The sequence below is a fragment of the Chiloscyllium punctatum genome, chromosome 44 (genome assembly GCF_047496795.1).
Source record: "Chiloscyllium punctatum isolate Juve2018m chromosome 44, sChiPun1.3, whole genome shotgun sequence".
NCBI lineage: Eukaryota > Metazoa > Chordata > Chondrichthyes > Orectolobiformes > Hemiscylliidae > Chiloscyllium > Chiloscyllium punctatum.
Genome location: NC_092782.1, coordinates 24,105,921 through 24,123,298, shown reverse-complemented (window position 1 = coordinate 24,123,298; position 17,378 = coordinate 24,105,921). Strand labels below are relative to the sequence as shown.

At 39.7% G+C, this 17,378-nt stretch overlaps 1 protein-coding gene across 1 annotated transcript in view; it reads right to left on the bottom strand.

Annotated features, from left to right (window-relative positions):
* Positions 1-1,176: 1,176 nt before the first annotated feature.
* LOC140466799 (uncharacterized) overlaps positions 1,177-17,378 on the bottom strand; it is a 92,834-nt gene continuing 76,632 nt past the window's right edge. Inside the window, exons 32-41 of the mRNA XM_072562440.1 lie at positions 17,154-17,337; positions 16,818-17,037; positions 15,767-15,951; positions 12,566-12,635; positions 10,422-10,522; positions 10,244-10,275; positions 7,695-7,790; positions 6,558-6,615; positions 4,352-4,460; positions 1,177-1,727 (exon numbers count right to left, since the gene is read on the bottom strand). Coding sequence (XP_072418541.1) covers positions 1,550-1,727; positions 4,352-4,460; positions 6,558-6,615; positions 7,695-7,790; positions 10,244-10,275; positions 10,422-10,522; positions 12,566-12,635; positions 15,767-15,951; positions 16,818-17,037; positions 17,154-17,337 — 1,233 coding nt within the window. The 3' untranslated portion in view covers positions 1,177-1,549. The remainder of the gene's footprint in view (positions 1,728-4,351; positions 4,461-6,557; positions 6,616-7,694; positions 7,791-10,243; positions 10,276-10,421; positions 10,523-12,565; positions 12,636-15,766; positions 15,952-16,817; positions 17,038-17,153; positions 17,338-17,378) is intronic.

The window sequence follows — 17,378 nt, the reverse complement described above, 5'->3', positions numbered from 1 at the left end:
AAATGAGAACTACACTTCAGAATTTTTATGCCAGCTTTTAGACTTGGGGGTGCTTTGGGCGCCACCTCCTTTATAGTTGTAAAATCCGAGGTATAAAAATGGTTGTGATGGAGTTAAAAGTTTAATATTTGGTGTCACCTTACTTGAGAAAATGATTCAGACTTTTTCCTATATTGTTTGATCGACATGCAAATTCTTAATTTGCTTAAAGGCAGTACAACATTACTGAACCATTTTTTTCACTGATCTGTTCCCCTGAAATACTACACAATGTCACTATTAACCACAGACAATAGAATAACACTTGCATCATGCCACCAGAGTTTTATCAGTCAAGTTTGTGGGCGGCACAGTGGCACAGTGGTTAACACTGCTGCCTCACAGTGCCAGAGACCCGGGTTCAATTCCCGCCTCAGGCGACTGACTGTGTGGAGTTTGCACATTCTCCCCGTGTCTGCGTGCATTTCCTCCGTGTGCTCCGGTTTCCTCCCACAGTCCAAAGATGGGCAGGTCAGGTGAATTGACCATGCTAAATTGTCTGTAGTGTTAGGTAAGGGATAAATGTAGGGGTAAGAATGAGTTGCGATTCGGCGGGGCGGTATGGACTTGTTGGGCCGAAGGGCCTGTTTCCACACTGTAAGTAATCTAATCTAATCTAGAAAGTGTTTATCACAAAATTTAAACTTGTATGCAGTGAAAAATTAGTTCACCCATCTGGGGCAACACAGTGACTAGCATTGCTGTCTCACAGCGCCAGGGATGGGTTCGATTCCACCCTTGAGTAACTGTGTTGCCCGTGTCTGCATGGGTTTTCTCAGGGTGCTCCAGTTTCCTCCGATAGTCCGAGATGTGCAGATTAGATGGATTGACCGTGCTAAAATGCCCATTCTATCAAGGGGTATGTAGGGCAGGTGGGTTGGCAATGTTGGATGTGGGGTTATAGGGATAGGGGGATCTGTCTGGGTGGGATTCTCTTTGAAGGGTTGGTGCATTCTCAATGGGCTGAATGATCTGCTGTGATATGGAAGTTTGATTAGCATTTTTAATCTTGTAATGCTTGGGAAATGCAATCTACGTTCTACTAAAGGTGGGCCTCAGAGCAATTATGCCTGAAAAGTTTTTAAAAATGAATCACATTTTGAAATAACTGACTTCATAGATGAAGTAATTGTTTGCAATTCTTGACTTTAATTTCTCAAAAGCTGGCTGGTTTATAATGTATGATAGAAATATTGCAAAATCCCACAATACCTTAATAAAAAGCAGTTCTGTAACATTTCTACCAAGGCGTTTCTTGTACACAGAGAAAATCATTATGATGAGAACGGAAAGCTTGATTTAATTTTAGTTTTGAAGAGCAATAGATTTTTAAAATGCAGGTACATTGATATAATCAATGTTCCATCTGAACTATGCAACTGCACTCTAAGCAGCAAGTGTCTGTTCTATCTAAGCACAAACCAGCCACGTATATTAAAAGGTGTTGGTGTCTATCCAAATGAAAACAATGGAGCTGCACCCTTAAGGCTGCACCCAACAACAAAATTAATTAGACAGAGAATGGGTTATTGCAAGTCTTGCCAATGCATTTGCATGCCGTAAAATAAGCATAAGTATATGGGATGCTGTCTCCATCTTCACAATCAAGGTTCACTGTCATATTTTGAATATTTGTAGGCTGGCAGCAGCTGCACTCATTTATCATGGTGTTTGTAACAGTGTCAAATCTGGAAAATAAGAAGCCAGCAGTAAAAAAAATGTCAGTCCAAATGCTTCAACTCAACAGGGACTACATGTATGTATGTTAATTAACATAGGAATCAAAGAGGAGAGTACATTGAATGCATTATGAGATCAGTAATGCATATTGACAACGTGATTAGTAGTGAATGAAACCACATCTTGCAATTTGCGACAGTAATAACAGCGAAACTGATAGCATTCGCTCACTTTTCTCCTTCACAACCATCAGCAGTTTCTGTGTGCACGTGCACACAGAGAGATGTTGCCCTCAATGATTAGCTTAAACAGAGGTTACACTGTTGAGGTTTCTCCTGAATGTAATCGATTAGAATTCATGAACTGTCGAGAGTTTTCACTTTTAAGCCCTTTGCCATGCTGTAAAAACGTTTGAAACACCTACATCTTGTTGAATAATGTGTTACTGGGTTTGCAAAAGTGTGCAATGTTCATAATTGCTACCAAAGAGCTTCACTGACTCTGGAAAGATATTTTCATGTTTATTGAACATGCATCATGATTAGAAACTATGCATGTTTTGAAACAGTAAAATGTAATGTATTTATATATCATTAAGGACTCAACATCAAATTTTGAGCCTCATTCCATTCTTCCATGTTTATTACCCACTTCACACCCAGTGCAGGTATGACCTGAGTTGCTTTTAGTACAATTACCCATTCTCTCAATCTCCTAGGCCTGTTATCACATTGTATGGAGTGCATTCATTACAGCTCACCCGTTTTGCTCTTATTACCCCTTATTCAGCTTTCCTGCTGTCCTATCCCACTATCAATAATCTCCTTGTTTACCTACCCCTTTCATATATCTCTTTCCCAGGGCTCCATCTCCATCTATCCGCTCACTTCTCTCCTTCCACTCTCCTCCCAACTTAAGCTTCAGCATAAATTCAACTTTTTTATAGCTGGTAACAGTTCTGATGAAGAGTCACTGGACTCGAAATGTTAACTCTGCTTTCTTCCCATAGATGCTGCCAGCCCTGCTGAATTTCTCCAGCAATTTCTGTTTTTGTTTCAGATCTCCAGCATCTGTAATTCTCTGTTTTATTTATATATTTTAATCTTCTTCCATAATCCCATCTGTATGTCCCAATCTAATAAAAAATGGTAAAAGTGAAAGGTTTAATTCTTTTTTACTCTTGCTTTGTTTGGTGAGAGAATATTTTAATGCGATTGTCTGTCTGTCCTGCAGGATGACATTGCTGTTGCTGGATATCTAGTGAGCCCCTCAACTTGGCTTCTGAAAGGGGAGGTCTGCACTGCAGAAAATATTAGGTCTTTGTGGGCAGCTTTCCTAGTGGTCTTCAGTAAGACAGGCATGTTATCATTGATGGCAGAATCCAGCATATATCTGTGTGACATTTTGATAACCACTTTCATTAAATATAACATTTTTCGGTGTTGGATTCTAGTTTTTGTACAGTATGGATCAATTTTGAGGTGCACTGTTGTCTGCAACCCCATATCATTTCAAGCTTTATTTTGAACACAGAGAAGATTCCAGAAACCCAGAAACAAGTAAATATCATTCCTATATTTGAATGTACCTCAAGATCCAGTTAGTCTCTTGGGATAACTGGGAAAACTAAATGCAATTGTCATCAGAAATGAAATTAAAGTGAACATTTTATGACAATAATTTAGTAAATTGATAACCTGCAACGCATTGGAGGGCTTTACTTTGCCTGACTGAACTTGCTGACCAAAATTGAAGAGGGAGCAGAACCACATTATAGAATGTTAACTTTCTTCCTCAGGACATTTTAATGTTATTTTCATATAGATTAGCATTAACAGATGACAGATAATGGAAGAAATAGTGAATACTAGAATAATTGTGCCTAGAAGTAACAAAATAGTGGATGAGATTTCTGTTGCAGTGGGTGAGGATTTGGATCTGAGGTAGTGACTGAGGCAAGCATTGATAAGTCATCTTATAATAGTAAGGACATGGAATAGGAAGGTCAGGCAATGGCATTAAAACAGTGTTGTGAACAAAGCGCACACTACACAGGACTACCTCGCTACATTAGTTGTGTTCAAATGTTGAGATGTTATTTCTGAAGGTTTATATAGAGTGCCAGTCATATACAAGCTGGAGGACTGATGCAGTTCTGGTTGTTAAAGCAGAAGAAGGCATGCAGGCTGAAGATGAGGGAAACGCCAGTTATTCAAGAGAAAACGTTTAGAGGATAACTTGATAATTGGGCTCTTCAGCATCAGAAAAAGAGTTCTGAGCAGGGCTGTGGAATACTTCATTGGATTGAGGGAGTTGGATCAAGGAGATGCATTGACATAACTGACTAAGATTGTAAATATTCATGGCTGTAATGGCCATAATTAGAACAGACCTCAGGATGGAACAGTTGCTGAAATGTGTGTTATAAGCTGGGATATAGGAGAGATGCAACAACTAGAAGCCAAATTCAGAAAAATGGTGAATGGTCCTTTTCGTTTACATCAGTCTTTGCTTTGAGAATCCTGGTAAATCCTTAATCTTGATTATTATTATATTAGCCTGCATTATTTATTAGACCCATAATATTCCATGAGTCTTAATTATATGAATAATATTACATGAAAGCACTTACTCAAAATGTCCAGGACAGTTTCCTTCACATTTTGTCATCGTAACTTCTGCTGAACAGCTTGAATTTTCAGATGTGACGTTTTTGGAAATAAATGACATTTTACAATAGTCTATGAAAAAAGAATGGTAACAGCAAAATTAAAACTAAATTCAGAGGAATATAAATGAAATTTCCACTGTTTAGAATTTGCTAAGAGAGTTAGTAAGAAGTTAGATGATTCAGGCATCATACTGTTAGGTCATTGAGTAGACATATCTCTACTTATTATTATATGGTAATACAGAACTTGAGTTTGCTGAAAAAAGATTTTCCTGATTTTTTTTGTCTTGTGCTCACCAAGATAATTTACAAGAAAAGTAGAAATGACATTTATCCTGAATGTGAGGACATGGCTGATTTGTTAGTAATTCACTTTTGACTGGTCATTGACATGGAGAATGTACCAGTTAGAGATGACTGACAATAAACTGCCAAGTTTTGTTTACATTTTAAGTCAGGCAGGATTCTAATTGGTTAAGTCATTGCTCTGAGAAATAAACCAGAGAATGGCTATTGACTGTTGTGTGCAGTTGCAATAGGTTCAGTCTCTCTATATATTCTGTCTGTATGGAAAGAACAGGCCAATTAGTATTGATGCATGCAGCTTCCATGCAGGTGCACCACACAGCAAGCTGACTGGCAATCCAAAATGAGTTATCAGCATAATCCTTTATAGACTTAGGGTTGTTTAGCAAATGTTGTTCCAATGCAAATTCACGTCTAATGTTGGACACTATTCCAAGTTCTGAAGGCATGACCAGGTAGAGTATGGTCAGTACCTTTGCTTATCGCAAACTGTCAAAGGGATACAGCATTGTTACAATCCATCAATCTTTGGAACATATGGTCTACATCCCTAACCATCACATGAGTACTGAAATTCATATACCATGTCACCCACTAGTGTGGTAGGCAGAATGTCTTCTTGAGTTGATGGCAGCAGCCTATTACTGGTGAATTCCATTCATGTTGCTACTTCAGAAAAGCAAAGTTAAACAGCTATATTTACCTGTTGCTCAAACTTTTCAAGACACCTTACCCTTCCAAGGTAACCTGGGCATTTTCCAGCACCAAATGCTTTAGGCCTTTTGATAAATCTGTATGATTTACTGTGAAACATCATCTGATTAGGGTAACCATTAACTTGCAGAATGGCTACTATAACATGGTTACTGATGGCACTCCATTACCTTCCAGTAAGGGATTAGCTGTTAGCAGAGTTCGGCTTTCACACTGGAGATATCCCCTCTCAGTGCCCAGAAATTGCTGAGATTGAGGAGCTGAAGGTGGGAATGGAACCCACTCTGAGTGTTGGTGGTTAACCAGACACTGGCAGCTCTCCATTGCCATCAATGCCTTTGGGAGCAGTGGCATCTGCTGGAAATGCATCAACAAGAGGCCCAACATCAAAGGGGGATCCAGAGCAAAGAAGAGTGAAGGTGGGATGGAAATGGTAGGGTGGGGCCACTGAAGGGGGCCTATGTATTTTGGGGGTGGGAGATGTCCGTAGGGATGAAAGATAGGAATTGGACATAAACGGAAGGGAGTGGCTGCACCCATCTCCCATTTCTGATGCCAGATCCCTCAAATAGGCAACAAGAGCCTCTGAATGAGGACAGCACCCCCATCCCCACACCCTGCCCCCAACCTCCCGCTGGGATCCTCAGGTTTGTATTTTGGGTTACCTGTATAACAACGCTGCTACCCATCATTGGATGAATCCCAGAGGTGAAAGGATATCATCCTTAAGTGGTCATTAAATTTTGCCCTGTGTGTCTGTACCATTCTGGTCAATCACTAAGTGAAACCAGAAGTCTGAGCCCAATTTCCTTCTTATAAAGTCATTATTGGAGCATTGATTTAAACACAAAGTGGAAAAGAATATTCAATAAGCAACCAAGAAAAGAAAAAAAGTCTGAAACAAGTAAAAACTGAAATTGGTGGAGAAAACTGACAGGTCTGGCAGCATCTGTGGAGAGAGAAAAACAGAGTTAATGTTTTGAGACCAGTGACCCTTCTTCAGAACTGGTCGAAGGATTCAAAACATTCTCTCTGTTTCTTCTCCAAAGCTGTTGCCAGACCTGTCAGTTTTCTCCAACAATTTCTGTTTTTATTTGTTTCATATTTCTGCAGTTCTTTGCTTTACTGGAAAGAAGTCAGTGATTACCAGGGGTTTCTTTGCGACACCAATGTGAGCAGTAATCTTCCTCCCAGATACTTTCTTTCTAAATAAACAAAATTAATGTCATATAGTTACTGCTGTGAAGATTATCTGAATATGAAAAAGACAGAGCAATCATGCAAAACCCTGGAAATGTTTGTAATATTTGCAGTTATCTGATTTTCTGCTGAAATAGGAGTCTGTTTTGCTTCAAGTTCCTGGAAAATGCGTTAATACATCCCCCCCCCCCCTTTACACGATTATGAACTGAGCAGAAAAATTAATTCCATTATTTATACTAATAATAATAACAAAAGGTATGCAGGCAATTCCATATATTTATTATACATCGTTTCCCATTTAATGGATAATAAATCATGCAAAAGTAATTTTGTACCAATCAAATCACAGGCCAAAATCTAAATGCCAAGAGATAATGACTGATAGTTTTTGTTTACTGATATATATTTGAAATAGAATATTATCCTTTCTGCTACTGAAACAACTGTGTGCTTCATCAACTTCAATTTCTTCCATTGTTTCCCTCTCTGGCTGCCTTTATATTCTTTAAACCCTAAACAGTGAAAGGTTGCCAACATATCCTGTTGTAAGCACCATCATCCATCTCCTTACTGATCTACAATAATTCTTTAACCCCTCAGCTGACTTTGTACATTTGTGATCTTTTTCCATTTATCAGCTTGCTTCCCTTGACTCTGCAACTATCAGCCACCTGGTCCTTCTCTCAGCTCGCTGCCTTATAGCATCTATATTTACAACTTCTGAAAAATGTTCTTGACCCATCCCTTCAAACAGTTCTGGTCAGCCATCCTAATTTTTCCCTTTCTGGCTCAGTATTGATTTTCCTTTCACTTGCGTTGGGTGAGATTTACATCCAATATATTAGGAATGAAGGTTTATGAATTTCAGAATATTTTCAACAACATGAAAAATGATATAAATGATCCATATATGAGGATATCTTCCTTTGCCTGAAATTCTTTTAAAATAACATGCACTTATCCAAAAATGACCATTACAATAAATCCATTTTAAATATCTTAGTTGAACCAGTGTTCTGTGTTTAGCAATGTCCCACAAGATTGAGACACCTGGTCGATAGAAACAAAAAGCTATACCAACCTCACAAGAGCACGGTCTCTCTGTAATTACAACTTGAAAGTTAGAGCATGTGAAGACAATGCATGAATTTGTTGGATGAGGCCATGTTTCTCCTTCCTAGGAAGGAAACACACAAATAATAATGTAACCAACAAGACATCTACAAATGTATTAACCATCTTAGTTTTTGTTAGTGATCACAGGAATGCAGGTAATTTCTGAAACAGCAGTCATTTTTTTTGTAAGTTGTTACTTTCACCTCCTGACTGTCCAATTATTTTGAAAAACAAGGAGAAGCAGAAAAATCTTCCCAGAATGAATTCTTTTGGGTAGCTGACTCAATCGTACAATCCTTAAAGTGTGGAAATAGGCTCTTCGGCCCAACAAGTCCACACCGACAAGTCCTCTGAAGAGCAATCCACCCAGACCCTTAGCCCTATTACTTTACATTTATCACTAACTAATGCACCTGACCTACACATCCCTGAACACGATGGGCAATTTAGCATGGCCAATTCACCTAATCTGCACTTTTTTTTTGAATTGTGGGAGGAAACTGGAGCACCCAGAGGAACCCCACATCTCACCTATTGGAAGTGAGTGTTAATCAGGTTCTATGTGGCATTTGCGCCCGATGCAGCTGAACATGATCATGGACCAGGAGAACTTCCTCCATCCCAATGTCCTTATCCTCCTCAGCTCTCATTCCCCCAGTTCCTCAGCACCTAACCCATCAGCTCATTGCCTGCTTTAACTGTGCAAAGCACAGCAAATCAACATAATGCATCACACTTTGATCTCAGAGTGACGGTGGTCATAGGTAGCAGCAATCAAAATTTGGCTGAATTTTACATTCAGGAGTTATTCTGAAACTTTTGCTAAATAAAGGCTATGAAAGCAGAGCTGGCTAAAGTAAACTGCAAACTGGGTTAAAGAATGGATCAATAGAGATGCATTGCAGGGAATATTTCAGAACATGCAAAGTAGGTGCATTGCAAAGAGTAAGAAAAATTTCAGGGGTAATGATAGAGGCTGTATCCATGTAAAGAAAAAGTAGAAATTTGTACAAAAAAGCAGGTGGCAGGTCAGAAAATTGGATAGAATATAGTAAAACAGAATGGAATGGCTAAAAATTAATAAAGAGAAAAAAATGGTACAACAGAATGCTGAACAAACTTAAAAGCAGACAGTAAAGGTTTCTCTAAATTATTAAAAGTTAACAGAGTGAGCATTGGTCCGACAGAAATGAGACTACATATGTAATGGAAAATAAGGAGGTGACAGATGATTTAAACAGGTATGCTGTTATCAGTCTGCATTGAGGATATAAGTCACTTCCCAGAAGCAGCATTAAATCTGGAAATGGAAGGAATGAACTCAGGAAAATCAGAATCATCAATGAGGTAGCACTGAGTAAATTGTTGGAGCTATGAGTAAATAAGTGCATAGGTCCTGATGGAAATGAAGTGGTTGCTGAGAAAATTGGTGCATTGGTTTTAATTTTCCAAAATGTCTGACATTCAGGTAAGGTGCCATTCAATCAGGTCGCAAATGTAAGTTGTTTAATCAAAAAGAGGCAGAGTCAGGAAGTAGAATACTATGGGTGAATTAACCTAACATCTGTTGTTGGGAAATTTTTGGAAGCTGTTACTAAAGAAGTTATTGCAAGGAATCATAGAAATATAGAAAGATCGAAAATAGAAGCTGGACTAGACTATTCAGCCCTTTGAGCCTGCTCTGCTATTCAATATGATCATGACTTATCATCCAACTCAAGATGTTGTTCCTGATTTCTTCCCCATAACCTTTGATCCCTTTAGCCCTAAATAATCAGGCTGAGTCAATTTTCTTTTGTTTTGAAAGTAAAATCATGTTCAACTAATTTATAACTGTACTTTGATGAAGTTGAGAAAACCTAGTTTGGAGGATGCTTGGATAAAGAGGAAATGAGGCAGTGTCTGATTTTAATCTAACCAACAGAACACAGGAGGCTCCCTATTAATGAGATATATGTGGCAAGTTGATTATGGTTAGATTTTGTTCAGTTAAACTTAGAACAGTCTTTCCTGTATTTTTTAGACATCTAACTTGAGGCTTTATGTAAAAGGCCAGACATGAAAGTGTCATATAATAAGGGAACATGATCTAGGTGTAGATTGATCTTGATGTGTTGAATGGATTTCTTTTTAAGAGCTTGCATTGGAGTTTTAATTACCACTTGTCTATTTGTGCTTATAGGATAATGGAGCTGGAGCTTTGGTCTTAATTGGAATTTAATTACAAAAAGTAGATGATCAACAGAATAAGCTTAAGATGCTGTTGTAGTTCCTGGTGTATTAAATAGACAGTTTTAGAAAAATATTATAACGTGCAAACTGCTGATGAACCACTTGATTGCAGCCCGTTTGATAAATCATATCCTCATAGTGGTATTTAACAGATGATGACAGATTATAAATCCAATGCAATAAAATAGATATGATGTGATTGCCTAAAATTTATTAAGCCCCTGGCATCATCTGTCAAACTACATAGGCCTGATAACAATGTATCAGTTAATAAACACTTACTTCTCTGAGATTTCCTGAATTGTCAATGCAACCTATAAAAATGAAGGTTAAACTTACTATCAGTACATTTTTTCCACAAATAACAGGTTAAATAAATTGCTGATGAAATCTGAGTTGCTTTAATTTCTATTCATATTTATCAAATAGGTTCATGTCTAAATAAACGAAGACAACTTACATGAGCTAACGCATGTGGTCTTGTTTTCAGAAAATATCATTCCTTTTGGACAAAAACAGCTTTCTGACAAAGGATATAATTTCTGGCCAGGGATCAGCATGCTGAAAATCAAGTTTATTTTTAACAATGAAGCCAACATATCAGAATCCTGTTCACATAACTTCAATAACGTTGCTTATGTTATGAGCAACTGGTAATTTGTTTGTGATTTGTATTCAAGGATGGTCCAGTTCACCACTGAAAGTATTGTGGAGAAACGTGGTGAGCAGCTCAAGTTGCCCAAGTGTTTGTTATTGGGTATGCAAAAGCACGCAAGTAATAATATCCATGCCCACATGGGAAAACATGGGTTCCCCTCACTTGGGGCATATGTCAAAATGGCTGCAAGTGTCAAAGGGAGCAGCTTTTTTGGCCAGACTATCAATTATATAGTCAGTTAAATTTAATTCGCATTAAATATTTTAGGGAAGACACATTTGCAAGTCAGATCCATCATTGATATATTTTACCATTGGCCAGAAACTTCACTGATGAGACATATAACTACTTTGGCTGCAAGAACAGATCAGAGGCAAAGGATATAATGCCCTGTGGACATAACTTCTTGAGAATTCTGCAGTGAGCAACTCATCTCCTGACTTTCCAAAGAATGTCCACCATCTACAGGTCAAAAATCAGGAATTGGATGGAATATTCTGCCCTTGTATGAATGAGTGCAGCTCAAACAACATGGAGGTATTTTACACCTTTGAGGACAAAGCAGCCTGCATGTTTGCTAGCTGGTCCACGACCTTCAGTATTCACCCAACCCCCTTGCTGGTGCACAGTAGCAACAGTGTGTGCCATCTACCAGATGCACAGTGGAAATTCACCAACACTACCACTTGCAGGTTTCTTTCCAAGACACACACCATCCTGATTTGTAAGTATATTGCTGCTTCTTCACTGTTGCTGGGTCCTGGACTTCCCTTCCTAAAGTTCGGAAGTCACACAACACCAGATGATAGTCCAAACAGGTTTATTTGGAAGCACAAGCTTTCAGAGCTGCTCCTTTGTCAGGTGAAAGCTTACAACAGTGCGATGAAAACTCTGGTCATGCATCCAATGGTGAAAGTGAGAAAGTGAAGACTGCGGATGCTGGAGATTAGAGTCGAGAGTTTGGTGTTAGAAAAGGACAGCAGGTCAGGCAGCATTCGTGGAGCAGGAGAAACAATGTTTTAGGCATAAGCCCATCATCAGGAATGAAGCTGGGACCCTTGGGAGCGGAGAGATAAATGGAAGTTGGGGGGGGGCTGAGGAGAAGGTAGCTGAGGGTGTGATAGGTGGATGGAGTTGGGGGTAAATGGGGGTAATGGTGATAAGTTGGAGAGGAGGCTGGAGTGGATAGGTGAGAAAGAAGATGGACAGGTAGGACAGGTCATGAGGGTGGTGCTGAGCTGGAAGGTTGGAACTGGGATAAGGTGGGGTGACGGGAAATGAGGAAACTAGTGAAATCCACCTTGATGCCCTGGAGTTGGAGGGTCAGGACCTGCATCTTTGGTTTCTTCCTTGAGGCATCAGTTGGTTAGGGAGTGGAGATGGAGGAGGTCCAGGATCTGCATGTCCTTGGGGCCCACCTCAAGGACATGCAGGTCCTGAGCCTCCTCCATTGCCACTCCCTAATCACCCAATGCCTGGAGGACGAACACCTCATCTTCCGCTTTGCGACCTCCAACCCCATGGCATCAATGTGGATTTCACCAGGTTCTTCATTTCCCCTCCATCCACCTTATCCCAGATCCAACCTGCTATCTCTCATGACCTGTCCCACCTACCAATTTTCCTTCCCACCTATCTGCTCCACCCTCCCCTCCAACCTATCACCTTTATCGTCACCTCCATCCACCTATTGCACTCTCAGATATCTTCCCCACAGCCACGTGCCCCCTTTTATTTATCTCTCCACCTCTGAGGTTCCCAGCCTCTTTCCTGATGAAAGGCTTTTGCATGAAACGTTAATTTTCCTGCTCCTCGGATGCTGCCTGGCCTGCTGTGCTTTTCCAGCACCACAATCTCGACACATGTATCCAATGCCTGAGTGTCATGACAATTAATCTTTGTTCATCACATCATGTCCTCAGTGTGTGACAAGTGGAAATACTTACTTATTCTTACACTGATCATTTTCCCAAGTTTCACACGCTTTATAAATGAAACCTTCAGGGCAGGTATAATCTTGAAAAGCAAGCAAACACATTAGATTACTTACAGTGTGGAAACAGGCCCTTTGGCCTAACAAGTCCACACCGCCCCGCCGAAGCGCAACCCACCCATACCCCTACATCTACCCCTTACCTACACTACAGGCAATTTAGGATGGCCAATTCACCTGACCTGCACATCTTTGGACTGTGGGAGGAAACCGGAGCAAACCCACGCAGACACGGGGAGAACGTGCAAACTCCACACAGTCAGTCGCCTGAGGCGGGAATTGAACCCGGGTCTCTGGCGCTGTGAAGCAACAGTGCTAACCACTGTGCCACCGTGCCGCCCATATGAGGTAGGAATGCAAAATAACAAACTTTTTTCTAGAAATTAAAACCTGTGAACAAATGACCATGAAAAACCAGAGCAACACTTCTAAAATTTCATTACAATTTGTGAATGAAAATAGACCAAAGAACATCCTGGATTGTCATATAAGTATTTTATAATTAATTATTTAACTATATAACAGGCATTCCTTTCTGAATGACACTGCTTTAGAACAAAAGCTTTGTCGGATTGAGCAAAATATCTCCATATTGTGAAATATTGGACCAAAACCCTGAACTTTTCAAATAACTTTTAAAAGTAAAAGAACAAGACAATCAGCTGGGCAATGCTCTGGGAAAATAGACAAGACACAAAGATAGCTGCTTGGAAATATTGTTCAGCCCCAAAACCCATTACACACATTTTCTCTAAAAGAACAATCAACAAGGCCTAAACCCCATCCAACTCAGACTGAATGGCGCAACTCAATCAATACTCATGCACAGACATACCGGACAGGGCAAAGTGAGGACTGCAGGTGCTGGAGATCAGAGTAAAAAAAAATGTGGCGCTGGAAAAGCACAGTCAGTCAGGTAGCATCCGAGGAGCAGGAGAGTCAAGTAACTCCCAATTCCTCTGCCTCCGCCACATCTGCTCCCAGGAGGATCAGTTCCACTCCAGAACATCCCAGATGGCCTCCTAATTCAAGGACCGCAATTTCCCCTCCCATGTGGCCAACAATACCCTCCAGCGCATTTCCTCCACCATTGAACCCCACCCCTCCAACTGCAACAAGGACAGAACTGTCCTGGTCCTCACCTTCCACCCCACCAATCTCCAATACAATGCATCATGCTCTACCATTTCTGCCACCTACAGTCAGACCCCACACCAAAGATATATTTCTCTCCCCATCCCTATCAGCATTCCGCAGAGACCATGCCCTCCACAACTCTCTTGTTAGGTCCATGCACCTCCCCTCCCCCCCCCCCCCCCCCCCACCGCCATCAACACATCCTCCACTCCCGGCACCTTCCCCTGCCACGGCAAGAGATGTAAAACCTGCATCACATCTTCCCCCCCTCACCTCCATCCAAAGCCCCAAATAATCCTTCCACATCCGGCAGAGATTTTCCTGCACATCCAAACACCTCATCTACAGTGTCGGTTGCTCTTGATATGGTCTCCACTGCAGTGGGGAGATACAAAGGTATACTTACCTTTTGAAGTTAACTAAATTCTTTTGCCCTCAATTACCTGTCTACCGTCTTTTGCATTTCACATTCCCTTTTGCATTTCACAAATAAGTCCAGTGTCAGAACCAGGGATCTCGGAGTGATTCGAACCATCTAAAAATCAAACCAAACACCCTACAGCGTCTTAAATTGTTCTTAAATTGCTTAATGAAGCATCTCTATCATTCTTTATGATGATCCTTAAACCTACCTTTTTGACAAAACTTTTGATTATCTACTTCATCTCCTTTGATTTGAAGTCCAATTTTGTTTCATAATATTCCTGTGCTGCATTTTGGGATTTGATTGTTTCAGGGTTTTATTTTGCATGAATATGATGGCCCTATCCCTGAAAACTGGGACACAATGAGTGGCTTTTACAATGGTTTGGCTGTTCAATGGATCAGAACAGGCTTCAGCTCTGAGCTGGAGGAAGATGAGCCTGTGAATGGGAGCTGGAAAATGATTGTGGTTGTTGGAGGTCAATCACCTCAGACCCACATCATCACTGCAAGAAGTCTTCAGTGCAATTTCCTTGGCCCAAATACCATCGGCTGCTTCATCAAGACCATGTCCAACATGAGTTCAGAAATAGACACGTTCACTGATGGTGGCACCACGTTCAGCACTATTCCCAGCAGCTCAGATATTGCAGCATTCCATGCCCATATGCAGCAAAACCTTGAGAACATCCAGGTCTGGGCTGATAAGTGTCAAGTAACATTTATGCAACATTTGGGCCACACAAGGACAGCCTCCAATGAGAGAAAATCTAACTATCACTCCTTTTAATTCAGTAGCATTACCATCACTGAATTCCCCACCATCAACATCCTGGGATTTACCATGGAGCAGAAACAGATTTGGATCAACCATATACATACTGCTGTTTAAGAACAGGTTAAAGGCTAGAAATTTTGCGGTAAGTAACTCACCTCCTGATTCCTCTCTCTTCTCAACTATCTACAAAGTTCAAGCTTATTTAGGAGCCTTAATAGACCCAAAGACATACTTGTTGGAGATAGCCTTGGCTCCAGGGCTGGAGCCTGGGATAAAATTCCACCCTGAGGTACACCTCATTTTGCATCTATTGAAACTACTTCCTAGAAAACTGTGGGAAGTGCATGTTCAAAGTCCAGTGGCTATTATGCACTCCTGGTTTCTGTGTTGGGGATGCAAGAGATAAATGTAGTCCTATCAGTCAGGTTCTAAGTGATACTGCCAGCAATTTGGTTTTAATCATGATAAAACAGATCTGAAATGCTCAAATCCCAAACAGAGCTATGATAGAGCAATTCTGGAATGTTCACAGATTATGACAGATTTGTGAAAAGTTGACTGAAAATGATGTCTGCCTTTTCTTGGACCTGCATCTCTTGGCATTCTGGAGATTTAAGAACATTAACAGTCTCTGTTTTTGGCCCTTAATTTTTGCTCTCGCCCACAAGTGGAAATATATCTTTTTACATCTGATCGATCAAACACTTTATATTCTTTAGTCTATTTTTTTCATGGGAAGTAGCCACAGTCATTTCAACCTCTCCAGATAAGATTAGTCTCTTAGTTCTGGCAAAAAAAAAGCATAATTATCCTTACTGCAATATCCGTCTGTAAAGTTTCTCCAGTCGACACATACACCCCTATCATTACAAGCAATAGCAGCAGCTTCCAGGCTGGAACAATCAAATTCTGTTTTGTTTGTATGGCAATGGTCAAAGAGACAAGTCTGGTAATAGCGATCTACATCTTCACTGTAGTGTTTCCTGCAATCTTCAAATGGTCTACGTGGTAAACAATAAAAAGAAGAAAATTAAAGTACAAAGACATTTATTCTTTTATAGCGCAATATAATCTCACAGATTAAATTTATGTTTCTGGGCAATATAAACTCTTTTAGACTCATGTATCTTCTAACCAAACACTTCTAGTCTGGAATTTTCAAACCAAATTGTTTCCACTAAGGTAACCTATTTTCTTACTATTCTGAACTAGCTTATTTCACAAAGAAAAAATATTTCTTACATTTAATCTCAGCTCAGTCTTCTACAAATTGTATCTGAAACCTTTCCAATCTATGATATTGTTTTCTTCAGCAAAAATCTTGATTCTTCAAAGTAAGATCACGAATTTCAATGTTGCGATTGTAAAGCTCCCAGAATACAAATAAAGAAACGTCACTTCAATTTAACTTCAAGAGAGCCCAGTTCTCTGTTCTCTGAACTACACTGATTTTAAGTCATGGCTCCAGAAAGGCTGACAAGTCAATCATTAAACCTTCTTTTGTACAGAGATCAAAACCCACATGCCACTGTTTCAACATCCAAAACCTAAAATAAATGATATTAACATATAATACATATATGTGTGTGTATCATATACTTTTTTCACAACACAAACACCAGGAATAGCTGAAATATTGTTACATCTGGAGCAATGAATTCTCCAAATCATCAATTATGCCTTGAGGTATAAGTGAGACAGCAGACTATGAAATTCAAAATATCTGTGGACCAACCAATTTTCTCTTGCTATATATATTCTCTTCATAAATGCAAATTGCATTTTGTCAGTCCATCTTTATCTTTACAATTTACTTTCTTGTATTTATTTAGATAAAAGTAAAATATGAATGAAAACATTCACATACTTTCCCAAAAGTAGCATGCAAATTGTTTTTTCTGGGGTACATGTTGGAGGGGGAGTTGGATCAGTGCAAAGGTCTTTTGAGTTAGTTTTAGGAGTTAGTTGACAGTACGGCTTATTTGGGTCAGGAAATTTCCAGTCATTTGCAGCAATGTGGCAGCAGTGTTTTGGCATGACCTCCCTATCCCTTGTTATACAATCATCACCAGCATCCACGCAAGAACCTTTGAGAGAAAAAAAATCCATTGTCATTTACAAGTATCTGTAGTGTCTCTGAAAGAAATAGTATGATTATCTCATCTTTCAGGAATACATATAGTTGAAAATGAGGTACACATACCACACTGTCCTTGAGTATTGTTCAGGAAGTATTGTTGTGACAATCTAATTTGAAAGGAATCTCCAAAAGCAATTATGATTGCTTGTATTTCAGGAATAGAAATATATATACTGTGGTGTGTAGAATATATGTCAATTCCATTCAAACTGTAGGGAACAGTCACAATGGCTCCATCAAATGTTATCTGTAAAGGTGAATAATGGTTTAAAATCCTAAATAACTGGA